Genomic DNA, 12,574 nt, shown 5'->3' on the forward strand with positions numbered 1-12,574 from the left:
TTTAGAAAACAATCTTCAGGGTGGGCACCGTGGCTCATGCCTGTAATCCCAGCACTTTGTGAGGCCGAGGTGAGTGGACTGCTTGAGGTCAGGAGTTCGAGATCACCCTGGCCAAGACAGCAAAATCCCATCTCTACTAAAAACACAAAAATTAGCTGGGCATGGTGGTGAGCATCTGTAATCCCAGCTACCCGGGAGGCTGAGGCAGGAGAATTGCTTGAACTGCGAGGCAGAGATTGCAGTGAGCCAAGATCGTGCCACTGCACTCCAGCCTGGGCGACACAGTGAAACTCCACCTCAAAAAGAAAAAAAATAAAGAAAAAAAGAATCATCTATGCCCAGTGTCTTTCCTTTACCACCTTATCATTCTTACTGCTTAAATTCTGGTTCTGTTTTCAATCTGTTTAAATTTGCTCTCCCAGAATGCTGAAATATCAAATCCAGTCATATTTACTCAAATCATTTTTTCTGGTGTCTCTGTGATTTGACAGAACTATCCAGCACATCCTTGATTACTTCTGATAATGCCACTGTCTTAATTTTTGGTCTAACAGCTGCATAACTGTCTCTCATACTGAATGCTACAGCCATATTAACCTTTCTATAATTTTTATGTATTCTTTTGATCATATTCATTCCTTAGCTAAACTGCTTTCAAGAGCTCTCAATGTCTACCTATAATCTCTTCACTCTGGAATCCAAAGACAGTGCCCTCAAGTACCTCATGCTCTGGTCAGACTGAACTATTTATTTGCAATTTCTTACAAAACGTAACTCTACTGGCAAAGGCATTTCCTCTCCTTAAAATACCCTTGCCTTGCTCGTTATTTACCAATGAACTCTTTTCTATCCATTTGATGTGACTGAAAGTTTCCTGAGGCACCCCCAGAAGCTGAGCAGATGCCAGCATCATGCTTCCTGTACAGCCTGCAGAACCATGAGCCAATTAAACCTCTTTTCTTTATAAATTACCCAGTCTGAAGTATTTCTTTATAGCAGTATAAGAATGGACTAATACAGAAAACTGGTACTGAGGAATGTGGCATTGCTATAAAGACATCTGACAATGTGGTGACTGCCCTGGTAGAGAAGTTCTCCATGAGAGCTCCATTCCTTTAGCAGGCTTCTGCCTGAACATCCAGGTGTTTCCATACAGCCTCTGAAAACTAGGTGGAAGCTCCCAAGCCTCAAATCTTGCATTCTGTGTACTGGCAGGCTTAATACCACATAGAGCCACCAAGACTTATGGGTGGCACCCTTAAATAGTGGCTCAAGCTATACCTGGACACCTTTGAGCCACAACTGGAGCTGCGGTGGCTGGGGAGCAGTATCGTGAGGCTGTGCAGAGCAGCAGGGCCCTGGGCCTAGCCCAGGAAACCATTCAGTCCCACTAGGCCTCCAGGCCTGTGATGGGAGGAGCTGCCACAAGGTTCTCTGAAATGCCTTCTAGGACTTTTCCCCATTGTCTAGCCTGTTAGCAGTTGGCTCTTTCGTTTTATTTACACAAATTTCTGCAGCCTGCTTGAACTCTTCCCTGACAATAGGCTTTTCTTTTCTACCACATGGCCAGACTGCACATTTTCCAAACCTTTATGGTTTGGAAAAGTTAATGTGGGGAAATGTGGGGTTGGAGCCCCCACACTGAGTCTCCACCAGGGGACTGCAGAGTGGGGCTATGAGAAGAGGGTCACTGTCCTCCAGACCCCAGAATGGTAGATCCACCAAAAGCTTACACCATGCACTTGAAAAAGCCTCAAGCACTCAATACCAGCCCTTGAGAGCAGCCACAGGGGCTGAGCCCTGCACAGCCACAGGGGTGAGGCTACCCAAGGCAATGGGAGCCCAACTCTTGCATGAGGGTGTCCTGGATGTGGGTCATGGAGTCAAAGGGGATTATTTTGGAGCTTTAAGATTTAATGACTGCCCTGCTGGGTTTCAGACTTGCATGAGGTCTGTAGCTCCTTTTTTTGGCCAATTTCTCCCTTTTGGAACAGGAGTATTTACTCAATGCCTATACCCACCCCCCTCTATGTTAGAAGTAACTAACTTGTTTTATATTTTATAGGCTCATAGGTGGAAGAGACTTGGCCTTGTCTCAAATGAGACTTTGGACTTTGAACTTTTGGGTTAATGCTGGAATGAGTTAAGATTTGGGGGAACTGTTGGGAAGGCATGACTGAATTTTCCAATGTGAGAAGGACATGAGATTTGGGAGGGGCCAGGGGTGAAATGATATGGTTTGGATCTGTGTCCCCTCCCAAATCTCATGTCGAACTGTAATCCCCAATTACAATTGAAGGTGGGGCCTGGTAGGAGGTAACTGAAATCTTGGGGGTGAATTTCCCCCTGGGTTCTGCATCACCATTCTGATTGACATCTGGTTGTTTACAAGTGTGCAGCACCTCCCCCATCACCACCTCTCTCCTGCTCTGGCCATGTACGGCGTGCCTGCTTTCCCTTCACCTTCCACCGTAATTCAAAGTTTCCTGAGGCCTCCCGAAAGCTGAGCAGATGCCAGCACCATGCTTCCTGTACAGCCTGCAGAACCATGAGCCAATTAAACCTCTTTTCTTTATAAATTACCCAGTCTCAGGTATTTCTTTATAGAAGTGCAAAAACGGACTAATACACTATCCTTTAATGCAGCGGTCCCCAATCCCAGGGCAACAGACCGTTACTGGTCCATAGCCTGTCACAACTAGGCCGCACAGCAGGAGGTGAGCAGTGGGCGAGCCAGCGAAGCTTCATCCGTATTTACAGCCATTCCCCATCACTCACATTACTGCCTGAGCTCCACTTCCGGTCAATATTAGATTCTCATAGGAGGGCGAACCCTATTATGAACCATGCATGTGAGGAATCTAGGTTGCCTGCTCCTTATGAGACTCTAATGCCTGATGATCTGAGATGATACTAGTGCTGGGAGCTGCTGCAAATATAGATTAACAAGCTCAGGGCTCCCACTGATTCTACATTATGGTGAGTTATATAATTCATTACATATTATAATGTAATAATAATAGAAATAAAGTGCACAATAAATGTAGTGTCCTTGAATCATCCTGAAACCATCCCATCTGTCCGTGGAATAATTGTCTTCCATGAAATCAGTCCCTGGTACCAATAAGGCTGGGGACCACTGCATTAAAGACAACTCTTATATCCTTTCCTTCATGTTGCTTTCCCTCATTTCTCAAATTAGAACTGAAATCACTTCACTCCTAACTCATATATTATAAAAGTTACATGTTTCTCTCATAGGACACCTGTATACCATGTCAATCAACACTGTATGAGTGAAACAAATAGCCCTTATATTAATTTAGAGTGAAATGATACCTCTTTTTCCATCATTATATCCCTCATAGTATCTAGCATATTGCTACATAAGAACATTTAATGAAAGTATGACTGAAAAAGTCTGTCTCACTAACAGACTACCTGAGGCTTATAGTTTTTTCCCTTATCAACTTTTTTTTTTTTTTTTGAGACGGAGTTTTGCTTTTTGTTTCCCAGGATGGAGTGCAATGGCATGATCTCGGCTCACTGCAACCTCCGCCTCCAGGGTTCAAGTGATTCTCCTGCCTCAGCATCTCAAGTAGCTGGGATTACAGGCATGCGCCACCATGACCAACTAATTTTGCATTTTTAGTAGAGACAGAGTTTCACCATGTTGTTCAGGCTGGTCTCGAACTCTTGACCTCAGGTGATCCACCCGCCTCGGCCTCCCAAAGTGCTGTCATTACAGGCATGAGCCACTGTGCCCAGCCTCAGTCAAGCTTTTGCACATATGAATACCACTAAATTCTAGCCCTGAAAACAGCAAAAACTACTTTAAGTTGATAGCAATCCATAAAAGTGAAGTTTAATGTTAAGAAATTCTCTGTAAAAATTCACAGAAGTGATAATTCATAAGTATCCAATGAAGAACTAGTATGAGAAGCAAAAACAGAAATCTGTCAACATTATTCATTACACAGGTGTATAAAGTCATAAAAGGCAAAGTGTTAATTCTCTAAAGAGTCTATCTGTGGCCAGGCGCAGTGGCTCACACCTGTAATCCCAGCACTTTGGGAGGCCAAGGCGGGCGGATCACCTGAGGTCAGGAGTTCGAGACCAGCCTGGCCAACATGGTGAAACCCTGTCTCTACTAAAACTATGAAAAATTAGCTGGGCGTGGTGGCACGCACCTGTAATCCCAGCTGAAATTGCACCATTGCATTCCAGCCTGGGTGACAAAAGCAAGACGTCTCCCCCAAAAAAAAAAAAAAGTCTTTCTGTAAGCAGCTAAGACACACACTTGAATAATGTTATCAAATTCAGACTTGCTGCCTAAGTATGAACTATCAAAATATCATATTTAGGTTAATTAGTATCTTAAGAACAAAATTAATTTTTTTAAAAAAGTCAAACAGTAGGCCAGGCATGGTGGCTCACACCTGTAATCCCAGCACGTTGGGAGGGCAAGGCAGGAGGATCACTTGCATGCCGCAGTTCCAGACCAGTGTGGGCAACATGGTGAGACCCTGTCTCTACAAAATCTTTTTTTTTTAATTAGCTGGGCATGTTGGTACATGCCTGTAGTCCCAGCTACTCAGAAGGCTGGGGCAGGAGGATGGCTTGAGCACAGTAGGTTGAGGATGCTGTGAGCCATGATTATACCACTGCACCCCAGCCAAGGCAACAGAAAAAAAATAAAATAAAAATAAATGTAAAAAGTAAAACAGTCCAGACATGGCTGATGCCTGTAATCCCAACACTTTGGGAGGCCAAGGCAGGAGGATCAATTGAGGCCAGGAGTTCGAGATCAGCTTGGGGAACACAGAAAGACCTCATCTCTACAAAAAAAAATGAAATAAAAATAAGTGAAAGAGGGGACTAGCCAAAATGAAAGATGAAACAATAAAAAAAAAAATCAGGGAAAGAAGGTAGTAATGCAATAAAAAATAGAATTTAAGAAAGCTTAAAGGGCATAGGTGTGATTAATGACATTCCTAAATACAACTGAAAATATATGTAGAACTGCATAAATTATGCAATTGTTGCCAAAATGAATAAAACTTCATTTGAGTGAAAGTATATGTAATATCCTACACCTATGCCTAACACCAAAAAAGGTTAAATCAGAAAATATTATCAGTAGAACATATTACTTTGAAATAAAACAGAGACAACACTTAGTCTATTTCATAGGCATGAGGATAAACCAAAAGGTACTATAACAGGAACTGAAAAATGCAAACCAATAAGAAATCAGTTAAGAGATTCCTTTAGAAAAAAAAAAAAAAAAAAAAAACTTGTGTTTTTTTTTTATAGAGACAGGGTCTCACTATGTTGCCCGGGCTTCGGCTTCCCAAAGCGCTGGGATTACAGGCATGAGCCAGTGCACCCGGCCAAGAGATTCTTAGACTGAGCATCAAGGAGTTAAATTCTCACAGCAGAGCAGCCTGGGAAACATAGCAAGACACTGTCTCTACAAAAAATACAAAAATTAGCTGAGTGTGGTGGCAAATACCTGTATTCCCAGCTACTCAGGAGGCTGAGGCAGAAGGATCACCTGAGCCTGGGGAGGTAAAGGCTGCAGTGGCCTATGATCACACCACTGTACTCCAGACTGGCAACAGAGAATGACCTTGTCTCAAAAAAAAAAAAAAAAAAAAATTCCCATGGAAAACTATTCTGTAATTAAATACTGAAATGAGCACTGTATGCAGAAGAGATAATATATCTGAGACTGTTATTCTCAGAGACTCCTGTTTGCAAGGTTGACTCTCGGCTAGCATCTAGGAACTCATATTTTTGGAGGGTTCCCCCCATTCCGTAAGTAAGAGTCTTCACTGTGCCAAAACTGTGCAAACAATATAGTTTTGTTGTTGTTATTGTGGTGGTGGTTGTTGTTTGAGACAGGGTCTCACTCTGTCACCCAGGCTGCAGTGCACTGGTACAATCTCGGCTCACTGCAACTTCTGCCGTCTCCCAGGTTCAAGCGATTCTCCTGCCTCAGCCAATCAAGTAGCTGGAATTACAGGCATGCACCACCATGTCTGGCTAATTTTGTATTTTTAGTGGAATCGGGGTTTCACCACGTTGACCAGGCTGGTGTCGAACTCCTGACCTCAAGTGATCTGCCTCGGCCTCCCAAAGTGCTGAGATTACAGGTGTGAGCCACCACACCAGGCCTAAACAACATAGTTTTGCTGAACCCTTGTTTTCCTTCTGGGAGTCTGGAATTTTAGTTTGTGGTAGGCAGATGGTGCCTATATGATCAATGTCCAAGAAAAACCCTGGGCACTGAGTTTTTAATGAGCTTCTCTGGCAGACAAGATTTCACACGTGTTGTCACAACTCATCACTGCAAGAATTAAGTACATCATGTGTGACAACATTGGGAAAGGACTCTTAGAAACTTGTGCCTAGTTTCTTCCAGACATTGCACCAAGTGCTATTTTTCTTGTTGATTTTACTTTGTATCCTTTCACTGTGTCTGTGTGTGTGTATATTTTTTTAAAGATGGGTTCTTGCCATGTATGTGAGTGTGTGTGTGTGTGTGTGTATATATACATTTTTTTTTTTTTTTTAAAAGATGGGTTCTTGCCACGTTGCCCAGGCTGGTCTCATACTCCTAGGCTCAAGCAATCCTCCTGCCCCAGCTCCCCAAAACGCCGGGATAAGAGGTGTGAGCCACCATGCCTGTCCTCCTTCACTATAATAAATCATAGCCATAAGTACAACTATATGCTGACTCCTATGAGTCCTTTCAGCAAATCACAGGCCCTGGGAGTAGCCTTAGGAACCCCCAGTGGACACAGGCAAAATGCATTCTTTACATGAAACCAAACTGGGGTACCAGCATTCACTAGATAGATTTAAGAGCTTTATATAATCTCTCACTCATTTCCTATCTCTACATATGAAATGCAGTAGATATGTATGCAGAAAATTTTAAAATAAGGAAAAAGGCCATTTTATATACCAATTTGCTTCTCCTACACTAAATAGTATTTAAAGTCCACGTTAAATCTATAATTCTTTTTTTTTCTTTTTTTTTTTTTTTTGAGACCGAATCTCGCTCTGTCACTCAGGTTGGAATGCAGTGGCACAATCTTGGCTCACTGCAAGCTCCACCTCCCAGGTTCACACCATTCTCCTGCCTCAGCCTGCCTCAGCCTGCCTCAGCCTCCTGAGTAGCTGGTACTACAGATGCCCGCCACCACACCCAGCTAATTTTTTTGTATTTTTAGTAGAGACAGGGTTTCACCACATTAGCCAGGATGGTCCCGATCTCCTGACCTCATGATCCGCCCACCTCGGCCTCCCAAAATGCTGGGATTGCAGGCGTGAGCCACCACGCCTGGCCTAAATCTATAATTCTGTAACAGAACCCAATAAAGGATCCTGACAGGTACCTGTAACAGAAAGAACAGAACTGCTATCCAACTAATCTGGCCCTTCAAAAAGTGTAAGATTAGAAGTAAAATGGTGGCCAGGTACAGTGACTCATGCCTGTAATCCCAGCACTTTGGGAGGCTAAGGTGGGTGGATTGCTTGAGGTCAGGGTTCGAGACCAGCCTGGCCAACATGGTGAAACCCCATCTCTACTACAAATACAAAAATTAGCCAGGTGTGGTGGCGCGCGCCTGTAGTCCCAGCTACTCAGTAGGCTGAGGCAGGAGCATCACTTGAACCCGGGAAACAGAGGTTGCCGTGAGCCCAGACTGCGCCACCGCACTCCAGACTGGGTATCACAGTGAAACTCCATCTCAAAAAAAAAAAAAAAAGAAAAAGAAAAAAGAAAAATGTTGATGGGAGAACCTCCCCAAAGCCACATACAAATGCACAAAGCAGACCACACACACAAAGTACCACAGATACACACATGTATAGAGTCAGAGCCAGAGAGAAAGTGCCAGGCTGGGGGTGAGGGTATCAGAAACAGAGATGCAGATATACTTACAGCCAGAGAGAGACACTCACAGAAGTAGAAAGAAGCGTACACAGAAACAAAGACAGCATGTGTTGTTAACGGCTAATTATGAAAAGAAAAATAAAAAAAAACTTTTAAGATCACAAATTCATTGGGTTAATTCTATCACTGACTTTCGTATACTTTTTGTATTAATAAAGTGAAAAACAAAATTCAGAAAAATTTATAAAATTTATATCTATCTTTCTCTCTCCCCGATCCCATTATTATATATAGGAAAAAAGTACTAATTAGCTTAGTTATTCTCAACTTTTGGCCTCTGGGGAATGAATCTGCTTTCTTTTGCACTGCACTTTTGTCGCTCTTCCAGCCATGATTTACCTACCTGTGACCTTTAGTACACTACCAATCACCTTGGACACTGGCTTCTTTTAACCCCATTCTAACTGCTCACCAGCAAACTTATTTAAAACGCTATAATGACAAACATTTACTCTAAAAAATACTATAATCATAACACATGTTCTCACACTTTACCATTAATAAGCAACATAAAAATGCCTGGAACATAATGCATACAATCAGAAAAAGCAGTTGGTGAACTTTAGTATAAAATGAGACCCACTAAATAAACTTTGTTTCAAACTTATTTGTTCCTTTAAACTATTTTGAAAAGAGCAAATAATCCAACTTTCTTAGCAAATAAACCTTTATAAGGTTTTTGCACTAATAAAAACTTTTTATCATATATATAATTTTGTGTATATTTCTAGTCAAAAAAAAACTTGACAGGCCGAGCGCAGTGGCTCACGCCTATAATCCCAGCACTTTGGGAGGCCAAGGCAGGTTGCCTGACCTCAGGAGTTCACGATCAGCCTGGGCAACATGGTGAAACCCTGTCTCTACTAAAATACAGAAAATTAGCCCTAGGCATGGCGGCGTGCGGCTGTAATCCCAGCTACTCGGGAGGCTGAGGCAGGAAAACTGCTTGAACCCAGGAGGCAGAGTTTGCTGTGAGCCGACATCGCGCCATTGCACTCCAGCCTGGATGACAAAAAAAAAAAAAAAAGACACATTTTTTTTTTTTTTTTTTTTGACAGTGGCACAATCTCGGCTGCAGCCTCTGCCTCCTGGGTTCAAGCAATTCTCCTGTCTCAGTCTCACGAGTAGCTGGGATTACAGACGAGCGCCACCACGCCCGGCTAATTTTTTTATTTTTAGTACAGATGGGGTTTCACCAGGTTGGCCAAGCTGGTCTCAAACTCCTAGCCTCAAGTGGCCCACCCGCCTTGGCCTCCCAAAGTGCTGGGATTACAGGCGTGAGACACTGCACCCAGCCTACCTGACACAATTTTTAAGAAAAACCTGGAGGAAATGAATTGGTGTGGCACACTTAGCATCTATTTTAGATTTTCAAATGCCATCGTCCATCAATACCTGTGTATACCACAGCTTGCAACATTATCATTAACAGAAGAAAAAAATTACAAGGATAGAATAAAAGTTGGAGGTCACAAGGAAAAAAATGGCACACAGTAGTAGATGAAAGTATATTTTCCCTCAGCAAAGTAAATGATTTGTTGTTCCAAGTCACCAACAACAAAAGATGCCTTTCCCTACCACCACCACAGGCTCACTTGGAAATGGCCCCACATACTAAGCAAATTCTTTCTCGTAGATAGTAACAACAGAAAACACTCAGTGCTTTCAATGCGACAAGAACTGTTTTCCTAATGAATCATGTGTTTATTCACTTAATTATCTATGTACTACACACTGAGGAGAGGAGATAGTTTGTTGTTGTTTTTTTGTTGTTGTTGTTTTTTTGAGATGGAGTCTCTCTGTTGCCCAGGCTGGAGTGCAGCGGCACCATCTCAGCTCACTGCAACCTCCACCTCCTGGGTTCAAGCGATTCTCATGCCTCAGCCTCCCGAGTTGCTGGGATTACAGGTGCCCACCGTAATTTTTTGTATTTTTCAGTAGAGATGGGGTTTCACCAAGTTGGCCAGGCTAGTCTTGAACTCTTGACCTCAGGTGATCCACCCACCTCGGCCTCCCAAAATGCTGGGATTACATTCAGCCACTGTGCCTGGCCAGTTTTGTTGCTTTTTAATCACAAAGTTAACCTCTCATACATACTTACAAGAAAGATTTCATAACTATTTACTACTCAGTAGTAAGTACCTGTGAGCCAGATTCTATACTTGGCACTTTCCTCATACTTTCCCTCATTTAATCTTGGTAACGCTGTAAGGCAGTAATTAAATTATTACTTACCTCCACTGTGAATACATTTTCCCTAAAATTTCCATGGACATCCCAGAAGTCACAAATTAATTTCCACATCTATCTCATTCTTTTACCTTAATCATCACTAGTTTCAGTTTAATTCGGTTCAAAATATCACCTAAATTTTTGTCTACTTCAAAGTTAATATTGTATATTTCATTTTTTAAAAAATCTCAATTTTTAGGCTGTTTTAAATGTTATTTTCATGTGTAATCTCTGGATTCACATAATTCACATTATGTTAGGAATCCAGTATTCAATCAAGAACATATGAGGCTTTCATAAAATGTTTCTAAAACAGATTCCTTCTCAAGTAACAGAATTTACAGCATGATATTTTCAAATGAACAAGAAAACAACTATTTGATTAAATCAGAAAAAAAACGGCTATTGGGCTAAACCAAGGGTAAAGTTAAGTAGACTTGACTTTTTCTTTTCTTTTTTTTTTTTGAGACTGAATCTCACTCTACTGCCCAGGCTGGAGTACAGTGGGGTGATCTCAGCTCACTGCAACCTCTGTCTCCCGGGTTCAGGCAATTCTCATGCCTCAGCCCCCTGAGTAGCTGGGATTACAGATGTCCACCATCATGTGCCACCAATTTTTCATTTTTAGTAGAGATAAGGTTTCACCATGTCGGCCAGGGGGGTCTCAAACTCCTGACCTCAAGTGATCCACCCGCCTCGGCCTCCCAAAGTGCTGGGATTACAGGCATGAGCGATCGCACCCAGCCTTAAGTAGACTTTTCAAGCATTCATCACTAGCTGCTATAAAGAACTAGCGTGGTTATATTCAATTCCTGCCTCAAAGGCTTACAATCTAATTAGACAACACAGATAGAATACGCTGGCAAAAGAAACAGAACAAAAGGATCATGAGCATTAACTAATAAGTAGCCATCAACTTAAGCTCTGACATATTTCTTCAAGGTTGAAAGAATATCGTAGAAAATACAGTTCTGACACGTAGATAATAGAAAACAAATATCTGAAAACATGACAAAGAATGCAATGAAAATACAGAATCTAATCCTCTTTATCTTAAATAATATAAACTACCAGTTATTTTGCTACGTATGCAGTGCTATGGTCTTTTCGCCCCAAGCAAATATAAAGCCTTATCAACAATTAAATTCAATATGAAGTCACTCGAGGTCAACATGTTCTAATCATCAACTATCAACATGATAGCACTAGTGAATTGGCTAGCTAGTGAATTCGCTAGTTGTCTAGCAACTGAATGCCACGGATTCTTCTTACCTTGACCTCTGAGTGAATTTAAGACTATCCTTACGTCTATTCTACCATAAATTCTCTCTTTACAAGTTCAGACTTATCGATAGGATTTGTAGTATACTTATTACCCAACCACCTACCCCCCAAATTCTTCTCTCCACCCCACCCTCATATATAAACAGCAAATGAATGCAACTGTAACAGAGAAAAAAAAGAATAAAACAAGGATATTCTTAAACATACAAGAAACATACCCCTTCTGATTTAGCTCAAAGCAAAATGTTCCCTCTAAATCCTAGACTATGGTATGGTGATTACAGTCAAATATTTTTAAGAAGATCACTTACTTCACCATCCCTATCATACTAAAACTTGCTTCAGCAATTTTTCTTAATTTCTTCCTTTTAGATTATCTAAATATGAGTAAGACTAGTAATGCAAACATAGAATTAACTTATTTTAAAATAATTTAAGAAATTAAGTTTAATGAAGCTTAACCTTTGTAACTTTTTAATGGCTCACTAAATACACTATAAGACATGTTACCATACAGATTAGAACTCTCCACTGTTACATTTACTTTTCATTTCCTCATCATTGTTTATTCTCCGCAAAATTCAGCACCAAATAACATTTCTTATTTTATTCACTTAGCCAATACAGATGCTGAACAGTATAATAAAGTAGAACTAAAATCACTGAATAAAACTTACTTTTCAGCAAAATCTTTACTTCTCCATTTTCTTTCTTGATCTCATTCATTACTTTATGTTTCTTTTTCTCTCTCTCTTTTTCTTTGTCTCTCTCTTTAATTTTGTCTTTGATTTTATCTGGAAGACAAAACAAAGGAAATATTTAAAATGAAAAAATTACGATTTTACTTATCTGCACAAACTATAAGTAAATTTCTGGAATTACAATACACAAAGAAAATCAGAATGAGGAACAAATATGCCTTTTCTTTTTCCTCTCAGGTTTTGGGGAATATTTCTAAATTTCCTTTTTTATTGAATATGAAATACATATTGTCAAAATTTATCATTATACATTTTATTCTAAGTATTCTTCACTTACTTCATGTCAACCAAAATATTAAATTTATTTCAAATCACTTAAAATAACTAACTT

General features: G+C 40.9%; 1 protein-coding gene across 1 annotated transcript in view; it reads right to left on the reverse strand.

Annotated features, from left to right (window-relative positions):
• RSBN1L (round spermatid basic protein 1 like) overlaps nucleotides 1-12,574 on the reverse strand; it is a 98,946-nt gene that overhangs the window by 35,436 nt on the left and 50,936 nt on the right. Inside the window, exon 2 of the mRNA XM_032761245.2 lies at nucleotides 12,160-12,276. Within this exon, the coding sequence (XP_032617136.1) occupies nucleotides 12,160-12,276 (117 nt within the window). The remainder of the gene's footprint in view (nucleotides 1-12,159; nucleotides 12,277-12,574) is intronic.

This window comes from Hylobates moloch, unplaced genomic scaffold (genome assembly GCF_009828535.3).
Source record: "Hylobates moloch isolate HMO894 unplaced genomic scaffold, HMol_V3 SCAFFOLD_1, whole genome shotgun sequence".
Lineage (NCBI taxonomy): Eukaryota > Metazoa > Chordata > Mammalia > Primates > Hylobatidae > Hylobates > Hylobates moloch.